Consider the following 26,958-nt stretch of genomic DNA (forward strand, 5'->3'; position numbering starts at 1 on the left):
AATGGATGAGTGAGTGAGCAAATGAGTGAGTAGGTGAGTGGGTGGGTGAGTGGATGAGTGAGTGAGTAAATGGATCAGTGAGTATGTGAATGAGTGGGTGAGTGAGTGGATGAGTGAGTGGATAAGTGAGTAAATGGATGAGTGAGTGTGTGAGTGTGTGAGTGGATGAATGAGTGGATAAGTGAGTGAGTAAATGGATGAGTGAGTGGGTGAGTGAGTGGATGAGTGAGTAAGTGGATAAGTGAGTAAATGGATGAGTGAGTGGGTGAGTGGATGAGTAAGTGGATGAGTGGATGAGTGAGTGAGTGGATGAGTGAGTGAGTGGATAAGTGAGTGAGTAAATGAATGAGTGGGTGAGTGAGTGGATGAGTGAGTGAGTGGATAAGTGAGTAAATGGATGAGTGAGTGGGTGAGTGAGTGGATGAGTGAGTAAGTGGATGAGTGGATAAGTAGATGAGTGAGTGACTGGATGAGTGAGTGGATGAGTGAGTGGATGAGTGAGTGGGTGAGTGGATGAGTGAGTGGGTGAGTGGGTGGGTGAGTGAGTGAGTGGATGAGTGACTGGGCGAGTGGGTGTGTGAGTGAGTGGGTAAGTGAGTAAATGGATGAGTTAGTGAGTGGGTGAGTGAGTGAGTGGATGAGTGAACGAGTGCGTAAATGGATGAGTGAGTGAGTGGATAAGTGAGTGAAGGAGCTGGACTCTGAACTGCCCTCTGAGCCAACAGTCTCACAGCTGACCCAGGTCATGGACTCTAGTGAGGGAAATACTTCACCTTTTTTACAAAGAAAAATCACCTTCTACAAACAAGAAGGGAATTTTGCAGGCAGCTGGCCTTGATGGTGAGGCTTTTAACCGCCCTAAGGAGACATGTGGTCCTGTTCCAATATGCAAGGACTCCTTACAGCCATCCTGGAGCACCCACTGGGTCCTGATGAGGCTGGTGGACCAAGTCACACCCTGTTACCCCTGAGGGGACCTGTCACCCACAGGGTCTGTTCTGTCAGGGAACCAGGGCAGGCACTGGCACCACTGAGTCCTGCAGTACAGTCAAGGGGGCCCTGGGCCCTGGCCAGGACTGAGGCACCAGCACCCCACCTGCTGGCCCAGATCTGGCTAACACTTGCCATGTCACCTGGGATTCCCACCAGGAGGCCAAGAGGCAAGTAAGGGGTACCCTGGTCAATCCAGGCTAGAGCCTCTGTGGACCTGGGCATGGGGCCCCACTGAGAATGCAATGTGGAGGGGGGTCAAGGAATGTGAGTGTAGCAGGGTGGCTCCTTTCTCCAAGCCTGCCAGGGGGACTCCTCTCCCAGTGGTTCTTCCCAAGATATCCAAACTCTGGGGTCTAAGAGGTGAATCCCTCAAAGGTGTAACGGCTGGAGTAGGAGAGTGCTGAGAGGCCTCTCAGGGAGACAGGAGAAGCAGAGTAGGAAGGAAGAGGGAGGGCCCAGACAGGGTGTGTTAAGGTCTCCAGAGCTGGCCTCTTCAGACTCCTGCTGGGTTGGTCAGCGCACCCAGCTCCATTACAACTGTGGCCCAAAGCTGGGTAGACAGCTATGCAGCCCACCAGGTGGAGGTGGGGGCCCCTACAAGCATTGACGAGACGTTGGTGCCCACCCAGGGCATGCTCATGGGCAGTTGCAGAGCCCAGACCCACCATGACTGTAATATTTAAGAACCCAAATTCCTAACCACCCATTCTGTCTCTGCTTGGCAAATGCCTGCCAAACTTCTACCCAACCTTCAAAGCCCACCCCTGTGGCCTGCAGTATCACAGGGCCCTCTGCTCTGGGTTTTTCCAGTATCCTCTGCCATCAGAGGAGTCCACAAACTCACAGCACCCCTCCTCCCACCCTGGAAATGGCCACAGGCAGGGCAGGGCACTGGCTGGGTTCCTCTCATTGGTGGGGATGGGAACGCAGACATACGCACTCTCGGCACGTGCCAGAGGCCTCCACTGGGCAGGGGCCTAGAGTGCTATTGTCTCCTAGTGGGCTCTGGACAAGCCCCTTCTGTCTGTGAGCCTCAGTCCCCCCCCACACACACACAGGGCCAAGGAGTGGACACAGTGCCAATGGCTAAGGACTGCCCACACAGCAGGCCTCCCACCTCCGACCCGCCCAGGACACCCACCACTGGGGTGCAGGGGTCTGACAGGCCAGAAGTAATGGCAGCAGGCAGCAAGCCCCCCACCTTCATCCCCCAGCCCCCAGCCCAGGCTCATGTTGCTATGGCAACTTCCCAAGGTCAGCAGCAACACGCCTGCCTCCCAGACAAAAGGCAGTCACACCCGCCCTGCTGGGCTCCTGGGCTGTGGTTGCTAAGAAGCCAGCCTGGGGAGGACACCACCCACATTTCCCAGTGACAGGATCCCTCCTCGGGCACCAGGGCCCAGGACTCAGGCATGGGAGCTGTTCTTTCTTTTCAGAAAGTCTCAGAGGCTTCAAATTCTGCCAAACTTGACCCCCAAGCCTGGTGGCAGAGGCCCTTAAAGCAGGACTAAGTGGGTCAGAACATCTGCCCTGTCTGTCCCCCTGCTCATGTGCCACCCTGACTGCCAACTTGCACTGGAACCCCCACCCCCACCAGAGGGTCCCAGTGGGCTCTGTGCGCCTAATTGGGGTGGCAGCAGAGGCCGGCTGAGGCCACAACAGTCACTGGCAGCAGTGGCGCTGTGCTCCAGCGTGGGCCTGTTCATCAGCCAGGCTTTGCCTACAATGCTGACAATGCCATAATCATATGCCCTGTCACTCCCCAATCAGGCCGCGCAGTCCCCCTGGACCAGTGCTGATAAGGCGCCCTCCTTGCTGGCTGCCCTGCCTGGTGATTCATGGACAAGCTTATCAGCGCCTGCGTGGGGCTGCTAATGGGACAGTGACCCGCAGCTGGGCCTGCTATTACCACTCATTACCACGATTACATCCTGTAATCCAAATTCTTTGCCCAGGCAGGATGAGAGCAGGAGGCTCGCCTGAGGCCTGCAGGACCAAGCCCCCGTAGGAAGGGCTGAGTAGAGCTGCCAGAAGGGGAGGCCCTGGACACACTTGGCCCCCACACGCCTGCTCCCCTCCCCAGGTCTGTTCCCACAGCCTTCTGTCCTGCTTGCCCCAGGCCAGGCACTCTAGGGGTTCCAGAGAGAGCATACGATGAGCCCCAGGGACCCCAGGCCCCTCAAGCTCCAGGCCTGGGACAAGAACACCTGTGACATCAGACACAGTTACCCTGACACACAACGCTTTTGGCTCTTGGCAGAGCTGGATCTGCCCACTGACCACCCCCCACCCCACCCCACCCCTGCACCAGTGAGCTTAGGGGGCCTAGGCGTGGCCTACCCTCCAGGACACCTTCCCTGGTTCACCTCAACCTCCTCCATCACTCACACATCCCCTCAAGCCTTTGCTGCCCCCCAGGCCCCATCCGCCATCCTCATGACTAAGGGGCCGGCCCCAAAGACTGGTTGTGGTCTCTGTGGCCCAGAATAGGACCCCTACCTACAGTGGGCACACACTTTGGGCTAGCCTGGACCTTGGTGTTTCACAGACATTAGCTTGCTGCAGCTCACAGCAACTCTAAGAGGAAGGGCCCCACCTGGCAGGTGAGAAAATTGAGGAACAAAGAGGTTAAGTGATTTGCCTAAGATTACACAGTTCGGAAGTGGCAGGAACTGAGCTTCAACCCTGGTAGGACCCTGCACCTGACCACACAGCCCCTCCTTGGCAGTGACCCCTCGGGGATGAGAAGCCTTCACCTGACACCAGTCAATACCCACGGGACAAGCACTGTCCTTTAGGCGTCCTAGGAGGCCAACCAGCCCTCCAGCTGAGAGCTGCCAGCCGCTGGGTCCACCCAGCACCCACTAGCTCAGCATGACCACAGGCGAGGTCATGGGTCCCCCATAAACAACTCACAGGTCACCAGGGGCCCAAAGCTGAGGGCCTCTCACACACACTCATCCTCCCCCAAGAAACCCCAGGGCTTACCTTATGAAGAAGGAGGCTGCAGCCGATGGACCTGTGGAGCCTCCCGCTGTGGCACCAGGGACTGGAGTCACCAGAGCTGATGTGCAGGCCCCACCACGGCCCCATGCCTTCAACAAGCCTTCAGGCCTTGCCGTGGGAGGGCCATCTCGGACTGTGTCTGCCACTGCCACCGCAGCCACTGCTGCCTCGGCCTGGGGGGTGGGGGGAAGGAGAGCATCCATGTGAGAAATAAACAGTGGACAGAGAGATGCCCACTACCCTCCAAGCCCAGGGGAGTAGGCCTAAGCACCCCAGAGTCCCAGCATGCTCCCTGGGGCCCTCATATTCCCAGGACCCAGCTGATGAGTCTGGGAAGGCCCCAGAAATCAAGGCTAGGAGACAGAGGGCCAGCGGGGAAGGGCCTTGCCTGGGTCCCCCTCCCCAGCTTGGGATGCGAGGTGGGGTGTTCCATCCCTGGCAGGGCCCTGTGGAGGCAGAGGCAGGTGCAGACAGCCCCTCCCCCACCAAGCTCCAGAAAAGTAGTGACCATAGTAGTCGAGACAGGCGGACATGGCCCTGTCTGGGCAGGCGGGAGCACCCAGGGACAGAGGAGCAGCCACAGTGAGCACTGAGCAGGAGAGCCAACTGCCCTATGGGTGACGCTGGGATGCTCCCTCATCTGAAATACTGCACTGGCGTTTCCAACTAATTAGCTAAAATAAATCCCAGAAAGGCAGACAGCTTCACAGTGAAGCAAAGGAGTAATCAAACACTCCCAGACCAGCACCTTGAACTTGAGATGCAGCCTCTGTGTGTTATGTGCACATGTCAGGCCCTGGAGCCCAGATCACCCTCAGCCCCGGGTGGGATGGCGGATGCAGCACCCAGCAGGGCAGGGGAGCCAGCCCGGTCGCCCCAAGGCCTCTGTCCCCTTCCCCAAGAGCCCACTGCTCCCAGCCTTTGAAGTTACACCCTGGGCCCCGCAGCCTGATCACTGGGGTGCCGAGCTCCACATAGTCCCACATGTACAGTCACAGCCACTACCCAAAGCATCCTGTGTGCCCAGGCTGGCAGAAGCCAGGCCCCATGCTGAGGACCTGAGCTGGTCTGGTATTCTGAAGTTAGGGAGCCCAAGGTAGCAACCTTGCTACAGAGGGCCCACATCCTTAGGATCCCCCAAGTGATATAGGCCAGCGGTTAGGCACGGCACTTGAGCAGGGCATGTCACCCTGAGCCCCAGAGGGAATATTGCAGAAGGAGCCTGCCATCCAGGGCAGCTTGCCTGCTCACTACAGTGAAGTCTCACCCTGCCCACTCATAGCCAGTGCCAGCTTCCAAACCCCTCCTAGGACAGGAAGCAGAATCATGTCTACTAAGGTGGGTCACAGAGAGCCCAAAGCTGTAGGCTGGATGGAAGCCCAGTGCCCTCCTAGCTCTGGGCACTGGCCACTCCCCTAAGACCTTAGGAAGAACAGGTCAGTATCAGAAAAGGGTACACCTGGACCTGCAACTGCCCGTGAGCACTGTGCCAGCACATGCCACATCCCACCACCTGCCCACGGGGCAGGAACCCCACACAGCCCTCAGATCCCAGCCTGGCCATTCGTGCCTTCTCCACACCCTCCCTCATTGTGAATGTGTGTGTTCTTTTTTATCCCTTAATATACATGTTCCTAGGAAAGTCCTAAATTCCCTTGCTGAACAGGGCAATGTAGGAAAGAATCAATTTTAAAGTTACAACATTAACCACAAGGCCTGAGCTCCAAAGAGCAGAGCTGGATTCAGCTGAGCACCCACTGGGCATGGCAGCCAGCAGCGGGGCCAGGAGCTCCCAACGGGAGCCAGGGAAGGGCACACCGCCCAAAGCCCACCTGGTACCCACAGGCTCCAGCCAGGGCCCTATGATGGAACCAGGGTGGGGCCCATGCTCAGCATCCCAGACCAGGCCCAATTGCCCTGTTCAATGAGGCACAAGGACATCCTGCCTCCCCACCAGACACAGGAGGACTGAGGCTGGAGGGCTCATGGCAGGGACAGAGCCACCCTCTCCCACAGGGCCCTAAGCCATCCCACCATCTTGTGCCAGCATCTCCGCCTCCAGCTTGGGCGTCCCAGCCCTGCCCGTGATGGGCACCTGCTCCAGCCAGGCCTCCCACACTGACCTGTCTCAGGAGTCCTGCACGGGCCTCGGCTCCACCGTCCCACGAGCCGGCGTGACACAGCCCCATCCATCGGGACGGCCACTGCCAATTCCTGCCAGAAGCAGAGCCCAGGCATGCCAAAAGAAGCCATCTGAGACAGAGCGAGAGCGAAGGGCAGGAGGGGCGGCCAGAGGGAAGACCACAACACGGGGACAGAAAAGAGGGGGCAGCCAAACAGAAAATGCGATGGAGGCGCCACAGCAGCAACGGAAGGAAAAGCATGGAGAGAGCAGCAGGTGAGGTCGGCGCCCACCGCGGCTGAGGCACACCCTGGCCAAGAGCCCCCCACCCCATCTCTGCTCACTCGCCATCCTCCAGCACTGGCGCTGCCAGACCCACCCCGTGAGAGTCCCCCATGGCGGCCAGCACCAGAAAGCACCTGCCGGCCCCAAGGAAGACCAGGGTCCCATGGAGCACAGTTAAGGCCCCTGTTCCTTGAGGCCTCAGGCTGAACTCCACATCTGTAAGGCCTGGCACAGGACGTACCCAGCTCCCCAGACAAATGCCTCACTAGAGCTATTTTGTGCCAACAGTAGGGGAAGAAAAAGGGAGAGGGGCTGAGAGTGGGCAGAATGGCTCAGGACTGAACTGGGAAACAGTCCCACACCTGTGTGGAACCAGCAATCATCCAGGGGTTATGTGCCCATCTCTGGAATGGAGTCCCCTTGAAGTCCCAACCTCATTTCCCTGAAGGCTCCAGGGCCCACAGCCCTGAGCTGGGAAACTTCCACCCCATGAAGGCCCAGTCCTGCCCTGTCGCAAAAGCAGCTTTGCTACAGCCACACGGGGAGCAGGCATCATCCTGTCTACTCCCACTCCTTGGGCAGGTAAGCTGAGGAGGGGCCCAGGGGGTGTCCTCAGAGAGCCAAGTCGGGACCCAGCCAAGGCTCCCTCCAGCTTCAGTGTCCAGCCACAGTCCTATGGACAGGGGACACCCACCAGACCCCCTGCAACCTAGCACAGGGGCAGCAGGAGCCTCTAGCTGACACCACCAAACTGTCACAGACCACATGGCCCTGCCTCCTTGGGGCACTACCTAGACCACCTTACCTGCACCCCAGCTGTCTAAGCTGCAGCAGTGCCTTCTCCATGAAGCTCTCTACCTCCCCTGCAGGTCAGGCTTCCACTGCCACAGTCCCTGAGGCTGGCCGGGAGCCCCAGGACCACCAGGGCCAGGCCAGTGTCCAGAGGACACAGGGGAGTTATTTACACAGGCCACACTGCCTGCTGCACCCTTCTGCCCTCATCACTGCCCCTGGCTACCCTCTGGGGGTGTCACTGCACTGCTTCCAGCCTACTGTGGGGACAGCAAGTAGGAAACGAGCCATTGTTCACAGCATATCCCAGGCCCTGGCAGCCCTGGTGAAGCAGGCCAGGGCAGAGGAGTCAAATTGGCCCCTGCAGTCGCTGTCCTATGCTCTCGGGGAAGGCAGGTGAGGCAGACCCAGAGCCAGCTCCATGGGCAGCCTCTATCCTGCACAGTGACAGAGTTGCCTCTGCCTGATGGTCTGCAAAGGAGTTATCTCAGGACACTTAAGATGTAGAATGAGCCAGAAAGGGCCACCGCTGGCCAAAGGCTGCTCCACTCAGACACAGGCCTCTCCAAGACACCAGCAGAGCCACAAGAACGCTCCTGGCCAGTGTCCAGCATGTTCAGGCCCTGTGTATGGCTGCAGGGGGCCCTGGCCCACCCACTTTCCCCTATAAGGACCAGATGAGATGAGCGCCTCCACTGGAGGCCAGGCCCTGTGCCTCCTCTGCACATCCTGGGACAGAGCAGGTTACAGCAGCCCCGTCCCACCCACCGGCCTGTAGCCAGGCCAGGAGCTACATCTACATGATCATGTTCCTCTCAAAATAATCTCACTCCAGCCAGGGGTGGCCAGTGCAGAGACAGAGACTCACAGTGCATCTCTCCACAAGTATTTAATTCTGGAGTCTAACAGGCAACATTTACATTCTGGGGGCTTCTTCTAATGGTCGATGCTTTGGTTCAAGGGAAATTACCTCATCTGAATCCTAAAGTTCTATTTATGGTTCTAATAATTTCCCTATTGACGACCAGGGCTGTTGTCTAATGAGAAACCCATCCCGTCACCGCAGACACAGTCTGTGCTCGCAGAGCTGGGAGAGGCGCCCTAAATCCCAGCCTTGTGTGGTGCTGGCCTTGCTGAGCCTCTGTCAATCACACAGACTGTGGACAGGCTAGCGGTGGGGTCACATGGGCCAGAAAGTAGATGAGGAAGGGACGCCTTTGCCCCACCATCTGGGTCTTGGCCTGTCACCTCCAGACCCAACTCAAGGTCACCTCTTCCAGAAAGCCCCTTGGCTCACCCACTGCCCTGCCTCAGTGCTGCCCCTGGCCCACCCATCCCAGGACATCCAGCTCTTGGTCCAGGAGCCACTGAGGGACAGGTGACAGCCAGCTGGCATTCCTATTGGCCTCATCAGGGTATTAATAAACGGAAGGGCATGGTGCCGAAGCCAGGAGATGCGAGAACACAGGGTAGTTGTCACACTAGGTGAAGGCCTATTAGGGTCCCATGAGCCCCCATGGACCCCAAATCCAAGGACAAGGTGGCCTCAGAAGGACAGGCCCCCACAGCCAATCATAAGGGGCTGGCCAAGATGGGGCAGGATTCTCAGCCTGACCCACACTGGAGGAGGTGATATCACGATAGCACCATCTTCCCAGCCTCAGAGGGGCTGGTAAGCCCAGAAGGTGAGAGCAGGGTCTGCCCCACATCAAAACTTGCATCTGACTTTGTTCCAGTGACTGCAGGGCCCTGCCTGCAGCTCTGCTGGCCCCCAGAAACACCACCAGGCACAGAGAGCTCGTGCAGGCTCTGTGATGACTGGGAAGTGTCCCCAGAACAGATGCAGCTTGTCACAGGGCTCTCTGCTCCTGTCCCCACACAGTCACCCAGTCCCCTGGCCCCATACCCACTCCCTGTCCCCTGACCTCCATCAGGCCTCAGCATGGGCCGTTCCCTCTCCTTTTCTCCCTGCTACTCAGTGAGTCCCAATCTGGGTGCTGGAGGCCTCAGCCTCAGCCTCTGTCCTCAGCACACAGATGGTGCCTCAAGGGGTACAGTGCCCCCAGGAGGAGGCAGCCCCACACTGGGCAGCCCACTGTGCCCTTCTGGGGAAAGGCCCCCAGAGCACCACTGCAGTGAACCCACCCCATCCTGAGCCCATCCTGGACCCCTTCTCCCAGATGGAAAACTAGGGGACAGAGGTTGTTTGGGAGACAGCACCCCCAGCAAAACCCATAGCTGATGAAAAAGTGGCCAGTGTTGGCTCCTTCTGAAGCCCTGGAGCTGATGCCAGCCCAGGGCCCCCAACCCCCAGGAATGTGTGCCCAAAGCTGGCTCCAGGGATGTCGTGCCCACCTCTGGTGGGCAACAATTACAGACACATGTCAGGGCTCTCTGGGGATTTGGGGGGCTGCAATCAGTCAACTAATCAGAGAGGCCAGGCCCACCTGCTGCTGCCCATCGACTTGGCAGGGCTGTGTCACCCAGGCCATGGCACTCAGGCAGCCTAGACAGCACGCTCCTCACAAGGGTGCTCACTATACCACCCTCAGTCACCCCATCAGCCCACTGTGTCACCAGCAGTCTCAGAAGCAAGGCCCAAACTGTCCCTGACAGTTGCTCCTGGGGATGCAGGAAGGCCCTGCCACTCAGCTCCATCAAGGGTGGATCTGACCCCAGTGAAGAGTCTGGGGCCTCACAGTGTCATGGACCCCCATCCCCAGTCCACACAGCCCAGCCACCAAGGCCACTTACCAGGCACGCTGGTGGTAGGAAGCTGTTGACCCTGGAGACACTCCACATGCCCTCCAGGCACTGCTGGGCCTGGATGGTGACCGTGCTCAGTGCCCCCCCAAGGCCCGCAGGTGCCACCGACACCTGGACACTGGGCCTGGGTGGCCAGGCCACCCCCTTCATCCTGTCAGGTCCCATGTGACTAGGCCGCTTCCCTGCAGGGCCTGCAGGGCCCACAAGTCCTGGAGAGTCCCTCAGGCTGGTCGAGGTGCTAGGGCCGGTGACCACCAAGCCAGGATCTCTGTGAGTGGTGTCAGGGTCCTGGTGGCTGGCTGGAGCCTGCAACAGGTGCAGGGCCTCCTGTGTGAGCTGCTGCAGGTGTGTAGCACAGACGTCACAGCGGCTCTCAGCCTCCGGGCGGCACGCTGGCAGGGCCCCCGATGCTGGAAGCTTGTCGAGGAGCAGGGTGGAGAGGCAGGGCTCCTGAGGACAGCAAGGGACAGAGGACAGTCAGCACCAGAACCCACCACCACACCCTGCCCTATGCAGTGCTGCAAGCTCTTGCCGTGGCCGCCACACCATCCATAACTGATTAATAAGCCGGAACAGTTTCATCCCCACGAGCCCAGCAGGAAAATCATTATCAGAGCTAAACAGTGAGGCTGGCAGAGCCCTGATCACTGTCTACCTCCCCACTGTCAGCAACCGCCCTGCCTGTCACTAACAAGGCAGGTTTGTGGCCCCTCACCAAGGCCACTGGGTCACAGGGGACTGTGAGGCTGGCAACATCTCTTCCAGAGCATGGGAATGGAGCACTCACCCTGCCTCTCCAGGTCTCCACCCCAGTCAGGAGTGGAGGAAAATGAAACTGGGGCAACTATAAATGCAGCAACCCAAGTCAGGCCTAGTGAGGAAACTCCTAGAGGGTGAGTCAGGCCAGCAACAGGGTGCCTGGTGGGCAGGCACTGGCCCCCAAGGCCTGAGCTGCCAAGAGCAGCCCCCTGCTGCCTGGGCCCCATTTCCCTGAACAAGGAAGACGCTGGAGTGTCTCTAATCACAAAGCTGGTGTCCAGAGATGGATAAGAACAAGAGTCAGGGGAACCAAGAGACCAGCCCTCCCCCAGCCTCAAAGTCTGGGAGGGCTTCCTAGAGGAGGTGGTGCCTTCCAGAAGAAGGAGGGAGTCAATCTGCTGAATGCCAAGAGGCTTGTTCCCATTACCCATCCACATCCCCTCCCCAGAAGAGCTCTGCAAAGGTCAGGGTCTGGGCCAGGACCAGCATCTGTCCTGCTCTCGGAGGAACAGGCCAGCCCCTTGGCATCTGCACCCCAAGGGATGAGCCCAACTGTAGGGCACTGGCCTGGGCAGCCCTCAGGATGGCACCAGCCCAGCCCAGCTGTTTCAAGTGCCACCCAACAGAGTGTAGGGTCCCTTCCCTGCAGGTCACTCTGCCAGCCCACAGTCACCCTTTCCTCTCCCACTGAGGCCTCCCTCCTACTGGCCACACCCCTCAAAGAGATTCCAGGCAAAGCCAGGCTCCAGCCAAGTTACTGTTGGCCACAAAGGGACCGTAGCCTCCTCAAACACACCCATGTCTCAGGCAAGGAAGCTGAGGCCATCATCCCAGGTGGTATCTCACTCACTCCACCCACCCTAACCTTGCCTTGAGCACAGAGGCCCATGAGGTTCACCCCGATGATCACTATGGCCCAGGGTGGCCAGTGCTATAAGGGTCACAGCCAGCCCAGCATGAGCAGGTGGTCACCTCTCCTTGTCCCCAGGACTACCCACCCACATTCCCTTCTTTGGTGGCACTCCCTCACCCCAGAACCAAGCCAGGTGGCATGACTGACCCCTGCTAGGCCAGTCTGGAAGGCCTGGCTTTTCTCCAGCCTGGGGTAGAGCCCGAGAGCCTCTTAAGTGTGCCTGGCCCAATTAGCCAAGGCCCTCCCTCCTGCTCCCCTAAGGGTAGTGCAGTCCTGCAGGAGCACTGCAGAAGGGGACAGAGGCCCCACCAGGCCAGCACTGCAGGACCCCAACTTGCTCAGAGTCTGCTCAGGGAAGCCAGATTCCCTCTGCCACTCTCTCTTAGGAGCCACCCACCGGCCAGGGCCCTAGGCTGAGGGCAGAGGGCCTGTTTTCCAGCCCAGCTCTGATTACACTGCATTTCCACTCAGCAGGAGGTGTGTGGGGGTGAAGGAAGTCCCCACCTCCGGAGCCACTGACCACACTGGAAAGGCCGCCTCCACACAGGCCAACAGGTCTCTGCCTGTCTCCCGGACCTAGGGCCTCTGGGGGAGCCCACCATGCCACCCCTATACCCACAAAGCAGAAGGCAGAGCCCTAACTGACCTGAGCAGACATACTCCCCCACCCCCGCAGGGCTTGCCAGGCGGAGGATGGAAGGGAAAGATGACAGGCCCCAACCTAGTGCCCTGTAGCAGCCCCACCTGGCTGGGCCATCAGGAAGGGGATCAGCCACTTCTAGGGAGTCCCCTGCCCCATCCAGCCCTGGCACCCAACACCAAAGTCACCAGGTGGAGCCAGCCAGGAGGGTGTACACTGGGGAAAGGGCCCAAGAAGCTCCAGCCCCCACTGGCGGTATAGCCCTGGTCCACCCAGCCACCTGCACAGCCCAGGACATCTGCAACAGGACCCAGTTCCCAGCAAGCACCCTGCAGGCTGCCCCATGACCAAGCCCTTCTGGTGACCAAGCTTCCCTCACAAGGATGGGCGGATGGGCAGCTGGGCCCACAGGGTGGGGGGCTCTCACCACCCCCACTGAGGCTGCCAGGCTCCATGGGGGCACTGAGAAGCCCAGGTCTATTGCTCCACGACAGCCACCCGCACAGAATGGGACTATCCTTCCAACCCTGGTCACACAGTCAGACAGGTAGAGACTGCCAGGGTAGCACAGCAACTTGGAGTGGGGCCGACAGCCCCCACCCCCAACTCCCGTCCTAAACCCTTACACACAGCCTGGCTGGGCTCAGCTGCTTGGGCAGAAACAGCCACTGAGCAGCTGGAACCCTCATCACACACCCTGGTTTAGGGGACGTGAGACCACCTGTCTGCTGGATGGCCTTGGGCCCAGCATGCTGGGGGCCTGAGACAGGATGGCCTAGCACTGTACCACCCCCACCCAGGTTCAAGGTTCCAGGGCAGAGGGTTAGGAAGTCAGGGAGGAAGATGAGGGCAAGGGTCTCCCAGATCACTGGCTGCTCCCCACACTGCAGATCCCAGAGACAAAGGCCTTCCAGCCTGCAGTCCTGTCTCCATCTCCACACCACAGACACTGACCCTGTTCTGCACCTCAAGCCACTTCCATGCAGGCAGGGCAGGGCAGAGCACCTTCTCTCACAGCCCTGTCCACAGGCCCAGCCCCCAAGGGGTCACTGCCCTGATTTCAGCCACCAGGCCAGCCCATCACCCGCCCCCCTGAAGCTCCAAGCCTTCGGGAAGACAGTAATTACCTCACTGCAAAATATTACTTTTAATTTCCTTTTTATGGTCTAATTAAACAGATATTTTACTTGCATTTAGAAAATATTCTTCTTCATTTAATTCAATTTAGCCCTATGCACAGCCCACTCATCACATGCCTGGGTTTTAGGGAGCCTCCCCCACTTAAAAATGATGACTTCATGTTTTATTTTGTTTCTGGGGTCTGCGGGTTGCCTTAAGTAATCTTTCCATTTTCTCCAGAATGGGAGGCCTACTGGGACTTTACAGGACCACCCACCCTATCGTCACCACCAGGAGACTCCCAGCTCCAGAGCTGGCCAAAGCATGACCCATAGTACAGAACAGGAGAGACCAGACCACCCCAGGCTCAGGCCACCAGGGAGAGGAGAGAAAAGAGGTCCTGGCCAGTCTGGAGAAGCCACATGATCAGGCAGGCACCTAGACCTATGAGACCCTCTCTGAGCATTCATCACCCCAACTCTACAAAGGAAGCCCCAGCAACCACCAGCATGGCCTCTGGGAGGGCCATCTGGCCCACAGGCCCAGCCTGGAAGAGGCCCTGGTACCCAAGTCCTTCCTTGTGCCACCACACAGTCAGGCATGTGCATGAGGACAGCCCAGTGTGGAGACCCCGCCAGCCACAGCCCCTATCTCACCCTCCCTTTCCTTCCCGACAAAGCGTGCTGGGCTGTGACCCTGTGTAGCCACCATTTCCGGAGTTGACAACAGGTCCAGGAAGGGACTTCCAGCTGCTGGGCCAGGAGACTGCCCCAGTGGGCCTGCTGTCGAGGACATTCCCCAGTGTCCTGCAGCCCAGTAGGCTCAATTTTCCAGCCTGGAAACTGGCGGGCCACACTTTGGTGCCCCAAAGACCCTACCACCCAGCCAGGCACCTCACTAAAGACCCAGACACTCCCCTGGTCTGCCAACCAGGACTCTGGGGACCATCCCCTCGCCAGGGACCAGCAGCTCAGGGCCCTAAACCCCTAGGCCTTTCTCCTCTGCCAGGGGAGGGGAGCAGGGACTTAACCCGGCCCACCCAGCACTGCCCGGTACACCATCCCCCAGGCCCTATGCCAGGCACCAGCCCAGCTGGACAGCTCAGGGCACAGACCAGCTCATTGAGACCCTGCTCCTCTCAATGGCCTCCCCTGTTCTCCACCCAACACCATGGCCAGGGTGCTGGGGCTCAGGGAGGCTCATGCAAGGTGGGCAAGGATGACCCCAGCTGCAGGTCCAGGGGCAGACTCACTGGAGCCTACCACACAGAGGAGGGTTTGGCATGCTACATGGCAACCCAGGAGCAGGCTGCGGCCACTGGGTGAGGCCTCAGTCTCCTCATCTGAGCAAGGGGGCAGCAGAGCACCCTCCACACTGCAGGAGCAGGGCCGCAGCAGGGACCAACCCCACTTGGTAGGTGCTCTGAGCCCCAACGAGGCCAGATGCTGCCCAGGAGGCCTGGCTGAAGAGGGGTCGTGAGGAATCAGGATCAGGCCCCACCCCCAGAGAGCTCCAGGTGTGCCTGGGTGGCAAGACCCTGGCCTCTCAGCAAAAGACTTCCTGGAATGACCTAGACTGCTCCACTCCAAAACCACCCCCAGAGCCCCTCCATGTCCCTGCCCCCACCTCCCCTTTTCTCCACTCCTGCACCCCGGATGGTCACCCATCTCAGAGCTTTTGATGCTCCCACCCATCTCATCTCCGTGGGTTTAATACTAAGGGAGATCAAATGTTGCTACCTCTAGAAGGCCCTCCCAGATGCCCCTAGTCGCACCTTCCTGGGGTCAAATGCTGCTACCTCTAGAAGGCCCTCCCAGATGCCCCCAGTTGCACCTTCCTGGGCTCCAGCCTAGGCCCACGCACTCTGCTTAGGACACAAGCCCTGAATAAGGAGCCATCAGGCTGAGTCTGGCTTTGTAGCCAGGGTAAATCATATATACCCCCGTACCTCCCACCATCCTCCTGCCTTGTGGGAATAGCAGAGTGCAGTGTTGGAGGGTCTGCTGACTGGTCTCCAGCCACCCAGCTGCCTGCTCCCCTTGCCCCCTGCACACCATGCAGCAGCACAGGGATACACACCAGCCCTGTCGCCCCAGGCCCCTCTCCCCACCAGGCCTCTGGGGCAGCTGCAGAGGGGAGAGCCCCATGCTCCACAAGGACAGCCTGCCCCACAGCACCAAACCCAGACCACCTGCTGCCAGGCAGGACCAGGCCAACTCTCCTCCCATCTCCCAGAGGAGAAGAGATCCGAAGCAGGAGGGCCCCTGCCACCATCCCAGGATCCACTCTTCCCTGCCAGGAGTCCCAGGCCTTCCTACAGAGCCATGGGGCCACCCATCCCCAGAGGCAGCCACCTTGCTCCCTGGCTACCATGAAGATGCCCCTCAGAGAAGCTAAAACATTCCCTTGGGCTACACAGCTGGGCAGCAGAGCTAGGGTCTGAGTTCAGACCCAGTGACTCCAGGGCCCCTGAGCCTCGCCCCCACCACCTCCTAGTTGGCACCCTGTTAGGTAGCCTTTAAGCCAATGGGAAGCCCCAGCCTCACCTCTGGAGGAAAAGTTGGAAGAGAAGACCTCCAGAAAAAGAAAGCTTAGAGCCAGGTTGCCCAGCTGGAGGCAAGTATGGGGCATAGGACAGGCCCCGGGACAGGAGCAGGAGGGACCTCATGGCTGAGCAAATAGCTAAGCCAGGATGGCTCCAGGACCAGCCCTCAGGGTTGTACAGGCCAGGTCTGTGGCAGGTGCGGGGAATCCAGGGGACTCCCAGGGGAGGCAGCAGAGGCCATGGCCCTGTCAGGTGGTGAGGGAGGACAGGTACAGGACACTTAGGGAGGCCCTGGAGCAGAGCACTGGGCAAAGGCCAGCACCACATGCTCCACCCAGAGACAGAGGCTGCAGCGCGGGCTAGGATCTGTCACACAGAGTCAGGGGTTAACGCACGAGGGGTATGAGGGCATCCGTGCAAGGCCAGACACGGCAGGCACAGGGTGGCCAGATGCTGGGCTGTGCAGACCCATACATCCGTCAGCCTTGCCCCTGCCCCCACAGCCACAGCAGGGGATGTTACCAGAGGGACAGGAGCAGGGAGCCCTGAAGACAGCCTTGGGCCACCCCAGCCCCACAGGCCCCTCCTGAAAGACACCCTGCAGAGACCAATGTGGGCACAGTGTGCCCATCTATGAAACCATGATGGGACGCGGGGGTGAAAGCACCCTTAACCCCAAGACAGAGGACAAGTAAGAGTGACAACTTGGCCCAAGGATCCTGTTCACAGGGGGAAACTGAGGCCTGCAAAGGTGTGACCAGGCCATAGGAGGTGGTGGGAGCCACTGGCTCCTGCCCAGGACAGTCATGTGAGGCACAGTGGGAAGGAGCACTCTGGGCTCAGAGCTGAAAGGCAGACAACAAGGAAGTGGCCATCCTTTGGCCCTGGGCCTCCCAGAGACTAGACCACCCACCCCAAACCTGCAACCACCAGGTGAGCAGACTGAGGCCAGACACACTGACAGCACAATGTGTCTGTTTTTATTCTATTCATTTACTCACAGCCAGCACTGACTCGTGCAAAGATTGTGTGCTGGCTACACATAAATCAACTAGAGATAGTCACAGTTAGAACAGATAAGGATGATCAGTTCCCATATGACATTAGAAAAGTCCAGAGCTGAATAGATTTGCTGTGAGCTTTCTAGCAGGCCTAGGAAAATGTGGACTAGAGTTTTCTTCACTATTCAAGACAAGAACTGGCTCTTCTGGCTCCCAGAAAGGAGATTCTCCCAAGACACTGGAGGGACCCATTCCCTTAACCCACTCCAAACTACCACGAACCCCTCAGGAAGACTCTGAGCAACTCGAGGTTTTGGGGTGACCTGCAGTCCCCCTCCTTCCTCATCTTCCACCTCTCAGCACAGAGGCAATGAGGCCAGCAACCACCCCAGCCCCAAGTCAGCTCACAGCCAGACTTCCCTGCAGCAAGCCCCCTCCCCTAAGACACAAAGCTGGTGCCCAGCCTGTTGCCTGTGCTCCATCTCTGCTCCTGGCAGACAATCAGAGGGCACTGGTTCCCACCCCTCAAGCTCAAACCCCCCTCAACTGCTCACCCTCATCTCTGAAACCCCAGACCAGCAAAAGAAGATGAGATAGGCACAGGATAGGCCCCCACTCCATCATATGCTGAGCCACAAGAGATCCCCAGGAGAGAAGGGAGCTGGCCAGGTCTCAGGGCTAGACAGTGAGGCTGGGCATGACCTGGGAGGCTTGGGACCCAGACTCTACTGCAGAACAGAGCCCTTCCAAGCTGAGTCATGTTGTGCCCTGCCAGTAGGGAGGCTAGCCAGCCATCCCTTGCACACACACCCGGCTGCCACCAAAGCCTACTCACACCTGGAGTCACCTGGGAATGCAGAACCTCACAGCAGACACACTGCCCTGGCATGGAAGTGGCCTCAGGGGAGCCCAAGCCAGGCTATAAAAAGCATGGGGAGTGGCATCCTTGGATCTGGAGGTCTAGGGACTCTGACACCAAGTAGCAAATTTCCACCATCAGATGAGTCAGGCCGAGCCCCCACCCTCCCAGGAACATAGTCAATTTGAAGGTGATAGACCAGGACCCCAAAATTTTGATGTAATCAGAGCTAAACAGATAGCATCCCCACCCACATCCCTGTCAAACACAGATGCACCCATGAGCAGCCTCTCAGGAAAAACAGGTGCTTACCTGGCCATGGAGAAAGGCAGAGGCCTCCAGGCTCCCAACCTATGACAGCCAGCTCCCTGCATATGGGGGAGCCAAGCCAGGGCACAGCATCCTGAGCTGTGCACAAGGATAAGAGCCAGAGCCAAAGCCTCATGGGCCAGGCCCGCTGCTTGGACTGGCACCCCACGGGTAAACGGGAGCAGCTGGGAGTGGTCCGGGAGCTCTTAGGAGGCAGTGGGGGTGAGCTCAGCCTGCATGAGCACAGAATCTGCAAGAGTTCAATGGGAGTAGACCACTTTCTCTGCAGGGGCAACAGTCAATTCAGCCCCAATATCAACACTCGGAGTCACAGGGTCTCTAGAGGAGTCATCGCTCCATGTGATGCATCCGGGCAGCAGCTGGAATGGATCCCCAAGCAGGTTGTACCCTGCCTTGCAGCAGAGAAAGGTTCTTTGTGGGGATGGGGAGGTGTCTTTTTTCCATGGGGGCTGTCACTTTGGGGAGCAGGGACCCCAGCAGCTCTTGGGGTAATCCCCAGCCAGTGGAGCATGGAAGGACAGACTGGTCACTCACATTCAACAAACATTTCCAGGTGACCTGGACCCCATGGCTGACCTGGCACAGCTGCTGCCCAGGAGCAACACCCTGGCCTGGGGCAGGGGGTACAGAAGGAGGTCTGCTGGAACTCATAACCAGTCCACCACGGTGGGAGGACACAGGGCAAGGATGGATGTGGGGGCCTCAAGTATGGCAGAAAGATGAAGAACCTAACTGTCCTGCTGGGCTGTGAGCCCACCCAGGGACAATACAAAGCCAGAGCACCTGGGAAGGGGACACAGGGGCCAGAGCAGGGAAGCTGCAGGGCCTCCTGCCTGGGGAGCTGAGCTCTGGGGATGAGGAGGCCAGTCCACAGGGCGTGGCTCCAGGTCACATAGAGTCCTGAAGAGTCACCAGGAAGATGAGGTATAGGGATGTTGTGAGAGCAAAGAGGGGGCATGGTGTGAGGGGCATAGTGTGGGGCAAAGGGCCCATGGCCCAGAGGCCCTAACCTTGGGGTTCCCCTCTGCACTCAGGCCCAAATACCTAGGGTTAGAGTTAGGGGGTCTTTCTCAGATCAGGAAAGACAATCCTCAGGGCCCTAACCTGGAAGGAAGAGAACATCCCTCCCCTACACCCCCAGATGGGAAGCTCAGGCTCAGAAAGGGGTAGAGGGCACAGGGATGGGGTCCCTGAATGGGGGGCCATGGTCTCCCCTCACTGCCCCGTCAAGGAAACTGAAGCAGGTTCAGGGAGACAAGTACACATGGTAGCCAACGGGGCTCTGATTGCTGGTCCAGTACCCCAGGGGTACCCAAGCACCCCGGCACCCAACTCCATCACCATCAGCAGTAGCTGAGGTATGCCAGTGCACCCCATCCTGGCACTATCCATATACTTGGAAAATGGGTACACAGTTGGTTGAATGTTACAGAGGAGCAAACAGAGGCCAAGAGCTCCCAGGGAGCCTCCCCAAGGCCCCACAGTGGGAGCTGGCTGCTGGCTCAGAAGGCAAAGGGCCAGCTGGGGACAAGCCCTGGCAGGGACCCTGGGGCCAGAGTGTGGCTGGTTTAAGGAGCAACAAGTTCAAGGGAACCCCACAAACTGGCCCTACACCTTCCAAGCTGAGACAGGTAGGGGGCCTTGAGGCCAGGGCCTCTAACAGCCATGCAGGGCCTGCTCAGCTTCAGGAGCCCAACAAGCCATCCCGCTTCTCTGGGCCTCCAAAGATCTAGGCAAGAGCCAGGCAGATGCAGGTAAAGTCCTCTGTAAACTGTAAAGCACTGTCCTCCAGAAAGCTCAGTTCCCCGTGATAAAATATAAGAAACAGACACCAAATCTAAAATCCCAGCATTAACTGGCCTTAGAAAGCAGAGCCCAGAGCCCTTGGACAGGAATCTCAGGTACACCTGCTGGGAACTCACCCACAGCCAGTGACACACAACGCTCCTGGGCCACCACAGCTATCTCCGGCCCACCCGAAAGCCAGGCAGGGACATGGGCCCTCTCAGCTGCCCCCTCCTCCCTTCCCTGAAGGAAGCTTTCAGGCAAGGGCTGCAGCCCGGGTCCTGGGAAGAGGACAATGGCACCCAGCAAGGTCCCAGGCACTTAGGGGCAGCCCCCATGCCCTGTGGCTTTCCATCCTCTCTGCAGAAACAATGGACCACAGGGCCTTCCCTCCCTCACCACAGCACCCTCAGAATGGCCACCCACATCTGACAAAGGGGAAGATAGACAGAAGGAGAGGAAGTATCCAAGCAGAATATAGCCTTGGCCCACAGCCCCAGGCTATTAGGCATATGACTAGCCAGGGAAGGGGTGAGCCCCCACCAAGCACTCGCAGGGAAGACCCAGTATCAAAGATCAAACTCAACAGAGGCCAGAGATGGGTTGTTGGGGGCTTCCCTGATGGGCCGTCTACAGAAGAGGCCACTGAGACCATTCTGGATGAGAAGCCTCGAATCCACCAGGGACTGTATGGCCCACAGCTCTCTCTACTGGGACCAGCCCTCCCCCACTAGCCAGCCCCATGCCCTAAGCTGGTCCAGGCTACGACTGCAGCCTGGAGGCTGGGCAGCATCACTGGGCAAGGGCCCCTCCAAGGTGGGCAGACCAACTCAGTCACAAACACCTCTCCTGCCTCTGAGCTGTTGCCTGTAATGGGATAACAAGATGGCCCTCAGGTGTCCTGCCCAAGTCATCCTCTCCTGGGAGCCCTCAAACTAGATACAGGCTGTCTGGGCAGAGTTTGGCAAGGACTACAGGCTGCCTGGCAGTAACTGCCCGGAGGCCAGCCCCATCCCTGGACAGGCCCACAGGTACCCTCCCAGGCCATCAAGAAACACTGCCCAGGGCCTAGGGATGGTGCCTGAGACAGAGACCAGACTCACACCCTGCCAGACAGGGAACCCACGGTCTCACCCCACCCCTGACCCACACAGCCCTCCCTGGAGGAGTATATTTAGATTTGGTGGGACCCTAGACTTCCCAGAAACTCTAAGAAAGACTTAGGTCAGGTGGCTGAGCTTCCTCTGGAGACCCCCCACCTCCCCAGCCTTGCGAACTTCCAGGGCACATTGTTCCCTGAAACAATGGTCCCTGCTCTTTCCAAGACCAGGGCAAGCCCACTGGCTCAAAAACACAGTAGAGGTCTCTCGTTCATCCTGCCATCACTGGAGGTCCCGAGCACAGGTTCCCCCAACCCCCACTCCCAGCCACGGTAGAGGTTTCTCCCTGGTACCTGCCAGCTGTGGTGGGGCCTGGGGAGTCAGTGGCCCAGCAACTCAGCTCCTAGATGTATGGCCACTGCCCGTGGTGGTCCCAGGATGTGTGGGACAATAGCTCTTACCAATGATGGCAGAGGGGCAAGGAAAAATACTCCCCCACCCAGCTGCTGGTGGGCAGCCACCCTCATGTCCTTCCGCTCCAGGTGTGCCATTTCCAGACACCTGGCTGGGAGCCCAGGTGCCCCAAGGGTGGCAACACACCACATAACCTCTTGCAGCAGGCAGGGCAGGAGCTGCTCCACCCTGGGTGGAGTCCCTACCATGCCACTCTCCCCTTCCACCTCCCAAACACAGATGTGTACCTCCAGCTGTGGGACCTCTGCACCAGGGAAGAAACACCAGCTATCCCAGCCTCACCGTCAGCAGAACCCCCTTAGCGTGAGCTGCCCAAGTCTCACACACTGTGTCATAGACAGAGAAACTGAGGTCCACAGCAGGGCAGGAGTGGAACCCTGCCTCCTGATAAGCCCTGAAGTCTCACAAGTTCCAGCCTTACCCTGGCTGGAGGGCCTAACCTGAGAAAGGGTCACTTACCCGGAGGGGAGTCCCAGGCCCGCTGACCAGCTTCCACGCCTGTCGCTTGAGCTCCACGAGCTTCGTGTGGCAGTGGCGGCACCATCCGCTTCCAGCGGCGGAGTGGCCTTGCTCTGAGCCAGCGCCAGCGCCCTCGGGCGCAGGGCGGCTGCCACATGGGTCCTGGTCGGGCCCGGCGGGCAGCCTCTTGAGGGGGGGCACCTCCAACAGCGGCAGCTGATCGTGGGCCAGGCTGCCTTCGGCCACCTGCGGGGAGTGAGGCAGAAGGGGGCAGTGAGCCCAGGCCGCCTCGAGACTACAGACCTCGGCGCACCAAGCCCCAGAGTGAAGCTCTCACCAAAGTTAAGAAAGAGCACTGGGAGCGAACCTGGTGATCGCCTCATCACTCCACCACTGGAGGTCCCAAGCGCAGGTTCCCCCAACCCCCACCCCCGGCCTCAGAAGGCCCGATACCCCGCCTTGCTCTGCTCAAGGCCCGGCAACCAGGCGCCCCGCGCACCCTTCGAGTATCTTCGTGTCCCGAGTTCTGTCCTGGGGAGTGCCCGCCGGGCCCACGCCGCCCACATCCCTCTCCAGGCCCCGCCACGCGTACCGCGGGCTGCGCTGCACACAGTGGGGTGCCGCGGCCGCCCATGGCCCGGGCGCAGGAAGGGTCTGGTGCGCGCTCCGGGACTGCGCTGGCTCTCCTGGGCGCCGCGGCTACGTGATCCGGCCCAGGGGCGCCCCCATGGCCCGGCTCGCCGCTTGGAAGTTCGTGGCGCCTGTGAGCGGCGGAGAGCTCGCGGTGGCCGCGGCGAGAGCGCTCCAGAGGAGAGGACCGGGGAGGGGCGGGGGTCGGGGCGGGGAGGGGGCGGGGCTCCAGAGTGGGCGGTGAGGGACCACGGCCAAGAGGGCCGCCCCGCCCTGGCCTAGTGCCCAGCGGTGATGGGGCTGGGAGGCCCTGCTTCCCGTGCCGCCCCGCCCATTCCAAGGACCCCAACCTGTTAGGTGAGTCTCTGCTCTCAGGAGGGACGCAGGAGGCCGCGGGGAGACACAAGTTAGCACGCGCATGCGCCTCCTCCTCCTCTACTGGGACTCTGGGTTTGTGAGTCTCCAGGGAAAGAACGTCCCCCTCTTCACTTTACAGGCGGGAAAACTGAGGCAGCAGAGGGAAAGGTCTTAGCCAAGTTACACAAAAAGATGGGATGAGAAAGAGGCTGGACCCCGGCCCCCAGACTCCCAGTCACTTTGGCCAGTAAATCCAGCGCACTGTGCTTCTCTGACCACACTTTGGGTCTAACTGTCGCTCGTGGGTGAGTGTCGCTGAGGTCTGCGCCTCGGGACGCGCAGTGCCTGTATGGTGTATCTGTGTCTTGGCGTGTCTGCGAACGGCACCTGTCTTTGCAGCCGCGCGTGTTCCCGAAAGGGGTGGGCGCGCCGTGCCTCTGGGAAGCTGTAGGACGTGGTGCGGCTGGCCCTGCGGGTGTGCGCGCGACCTGTTGTCAGCAGGCCTAACAGATGGGAACTTAGCTCTGGAATTAATTGCCTGTTTGTCTCCGACTGGGAGGTCGCCCCTCTTCCCCAGCGACCAGTTGCTCCCGCCCCAGCCAGGCCCCAAATGTCGCCGCAGCACGCGGCCGCAGGCGGCTCCAGGGCCGCGCTCCGGGTCAGCCCGAACCTCGGGTCAAGCTCCTTGGGCGCGGCGGCCGCCTCACCGTGACGCCAGCGCCCCCTGCAGGCCGCTGCGCACACAGGGCTCCGAGACTCAGGAGAAACCCCGTGCAGAGCGTCCCAGAGCCAAAGCACCCCCGGAGGCCTGGAGTCGCCCAGCCAGGGCAGGGGCCCGCTGGCTCCCCACACGTACCATAATACCTTGGCACAGACGCGATCGATGGAAGAGACTCTTTATGCTTTGCACGCCCCCCGTTTTGCTTGGACAGCCTTCCCTGCCCATACGCACTCCCCAAGAAAGTGGGGTGGATGGTTTCTTATTAGTTTTCCAGGTCGTTTACGACCTGAAGGATTCGAAAACGTGGAGGAGGGTGAGGAATAAAGTCAGCAAGGGTTCCCCACTTTCACTCTGCAATCCCAAAGCCTCCAGCCCCCTTCTACCCGTCCCAGGGTGCAGAAGCCCTTCCCCTACCCATGTCATCGCGCGCAGCCTCGTGAAAGAAAACACATCTGGGTGTGGATACCCCCGAACACCAACCCCATCCACCCCGCCGCCACCCGAATTGCCAGCAGACAGCACTGCCCTCGCTGCTCAACTGCTCTGGGACACACACCCTCTATGTCCCCCTGCACGCACCCCCAGAAACACGCAGCCACCAGGAGCCTGAACCTGCGCCGATGGCCAACCACACCCGCAACTCCGTTCTCCCACCGCTGTGGCGCTTCGGGAAGCACGAGTTCACACCCTACACCCGGGTCCCCCGAGGGGACCAAGACACAACCCGGCAGAACTCAGAGGTACACGAAGGAGCTGTAGTCACCTCAGGGGATCCGGATCAGCCAAGAGATGCCTGAACCCTCCCTCATCCTCCCATCCGAGCAAGGCTCAAGGTGGGACCTGGAGTCCCAGCGCTGCGTTCTCACGCAGCGGTCTGTGAGATGGGCCAGCACTAATGGAGGAAAGTGCTGCAGCGAGTCCCCAGCCTGGACTGCGGGACTCGGCTCAGGACCTGCTGCCGGTTTCCTGGCTCGGTACCCTGAGCCGCGAGAACCGCACCCGCAAAGTCGCGGGACAGCGCCTCCGCCGCCAGCCCGACTCCACCAGCCCTCACCTTTCCTCGCCGCCGCAGGAGGTGGCTGGTGAAGCCCAGGATGATCTCGGAGTCCAGGTAGAGCGCCCCCATCTCCAGTAGGCTGGGAGTCTTGCGGGGTGCGCCGCGGGGCGGCTCGGGCGGCCGGGGCAGCGCCATGGAAGAGCGGAGCGCGGGGACCTGCCCCGAGAGCCTCCTGCCGCCGTCGCCGCCCCGCTTGCGCGCTCCCTGGCCGCGTGCCCGCCGCCGCCGCGCCCCGCACAGTGCAGGACCGCCTGCCAGGCCCCCAGTCCTCGGCGGCCGGCTCCCCCGGCCCTGCGCTCGCTCCGCGCCGCGCGCCCCCGCGCTCCGGCCCCGCCCGCCTGCACCGACAGCGCCCCCTCCGCCCGCGCGGCGAGCCAGACACCCGGACGCGCCGACTGGAAGTGGAAGGGGGCCGCGGGGGGTCCATAGTAGGATCTCGGTCCGCACTCACCTTCCTCGCGTGTCCCCAGACGTTGGCGCCTCCTGCCGAGTATTCTGGCAGGGGAGCGCAGGGAGAGGGCAGCAGGGCTCTTCGAAACCTCTGCCTGCTGCCAAAATCGCAGCTTCTTGCCCCTCCAGTCTGTCCTGGGGACCCCAACCTCGGAGTCTCTATTCATGGAGACGCTTAGAGAACCCAGTGGCCTGTACTCTCCAACCCGCCCAAGTTCCAGGGCCGCTTCCTATACCTCTAATCCGATGTCCCCACCTTGGCCTATGGACCGCCAAGAGGGAGTGCAGTGAGACCTGCAGTATCTGTGCCTTCACTTCAGGGCCTCGGTTCTGCGGATGCCACTTGCCTACCCTACTCCTGATCCCCACACCTCCAGCAGTTCCGATTCCTGCAGGGTGAAGGATTCCTGCTGGCCTCTCAGCATGACCAGAACCCAGGGTCGGGTCCAGAATCAGTCAGGTGCAGGGGCAGGGGAGAGAGGGAGAGGGCTCTGCCAGGACACAAAGTCAAGCCAAGATCCCGCCTGCCTCTAGTGCAGGCGGTGGGACGCCTGGCTGGGGGAAGGAGGAAGCAGAGAGAGAGAGTCGCCTAAATCACAGAGACCCAGGAAGGCCTTCAAGAGTTAGAAGGTGTTTCCCACGCTGCCAGGGAGGTGATGAGCCTTGGGCAGCACCAGGAAGTGGAGAGGGCAATGGCGGAATGAGCCTCCCTGGAGGACCGTGAGCACCCAAGGAGCTGGCTGAGGTGTCCTCTGTGCCCGCTCTGTGCATTTCTCTAACCTCCCCTGGGAAGGAACATGGACTCTCCTGCCCTCAGCTCCACCATGGACAGGAAGAGCCTTCTGCTTACCAGGTCCTAGCCTGGAGAGCCCAGGCTTTCATTCATTTGTCTCCACAGACTCATAAACACTATCTACCTTGGACAGGGCTGTCCACCTCCCTCCCCCTCAGCCTCCCTGACCTCAGATCAGGACGAGTTATGAAGGGGGTGCAGAGTCTTCTCCGGGAAGACACTCTGGGGACCTCCCCCCTTCTAACCAGGCCTGGGGAGGACTGTCCTGCCCTCCTCTCCCCACATTCTGTTTTTTCCAGGCCCCTAAGCCTTGAGGGTGGGGGAGGCTCCCTCCAGTGGACCAAGGGCTTCTGGGAGGAGGCCATCCGCCATCTCAGTGGATTGATTAAAGTCATTGTGGGTATTTTTTTAACATTTAATTTACCAGGCACGCAGCGGCCCGTCAGAGCTGTCCCAGGGGAAATCTAGACCAAGGGAGCAAAACAGAAAAAACCTGCCATTGAGAACAGACTCTCTGATGGGTTTAATCGCAGAGCTCAGCTTCCAGTCCAACCCACACGAGTGACAATCTGTCAGGGAGGCAGAAGGACATGCTGGGGCCATCAGATCCCTGTGAGGAGCACTCCATACCACCACCCTCCTTAGCCTGCTGGTGGTGCAAAGGAGTCCCCCACCCCATCTCCATCTGTGATGTACGAGAGGCACCAGATTAGCCCTCCTAAATTCAGGCCCCACCCAGCCTTTCAAACCAGGGGCCACATCCTCTCAGCCAGCCACACTGCTGCCCCATTGCAGACACCCCCAGCCACACTGCTGCCATGGTGCAGACACTCCCAGCCACACTGCTGCCCCGGTGCAGACACCCCAGCCACACGGCTGCCCCAGTGCAGACACCCCCAGCCACACGGCTGCCCCGGTGCAGACACCCCCAGCCACACGGCTGCCCCGGTGCAGACACCCCAGCCACACGGCTGCCCCGGTGCAGACACCCCCAGCCATACG

The 26,958-nt window shown here is 59.9% G+C and overlaps 1 protein-coding gene across 1 annotated transcript in view; it reads right to left on the bottom strand.

Moving 5' to 3' along the window:
- Positions 1–22,582, bottom strand: part of KIF26A (kinesin family member 26A) — a 41,711-nt gene extending 19,129 nt beyond the window's left edge. The window contains exons 1-4 of the mRNA XM_003792181.3: positions 22,541–22,582; positions 21,949–22,194; positions 9,953–10,414; positions 3,982–4,172 (exon numbers count right to left, since the gene is read on the bottom strand). Coding sequence (XP_003792229.2) covers positions 3,982–4,172; positions 9,953–10,414; positions 21,949–22,194; positions 22,541–22,582 — 941 coding nt within the window. The remainder of the gene's footprint in view (positions 1–3,981; positions 4,173–9,952; positions 10,415–21,948; positions 22,195–22,540) is intronic.
- Between the last annotated feature and the right edge of the window lie 4,376 nt (positions 22,583–26,958).

The sequence above is a fragment of the Otolemur garnettii genome, unplaced genomic scaffold (genome assembly GCF_000181295.1).
Source record: "Otolemur garnettii isolate 467f Iridium unplaced genomic scaffold, OtoGar3 scaffold00054, whole genome shotgun sequence".
In the NCBI taxonomy this organism is placed as follows: Eukaryota; Metazoa; Chordata; class Mammalia; order Primates; family Galagidae; genus Otolemur; species Otolemur garnettii.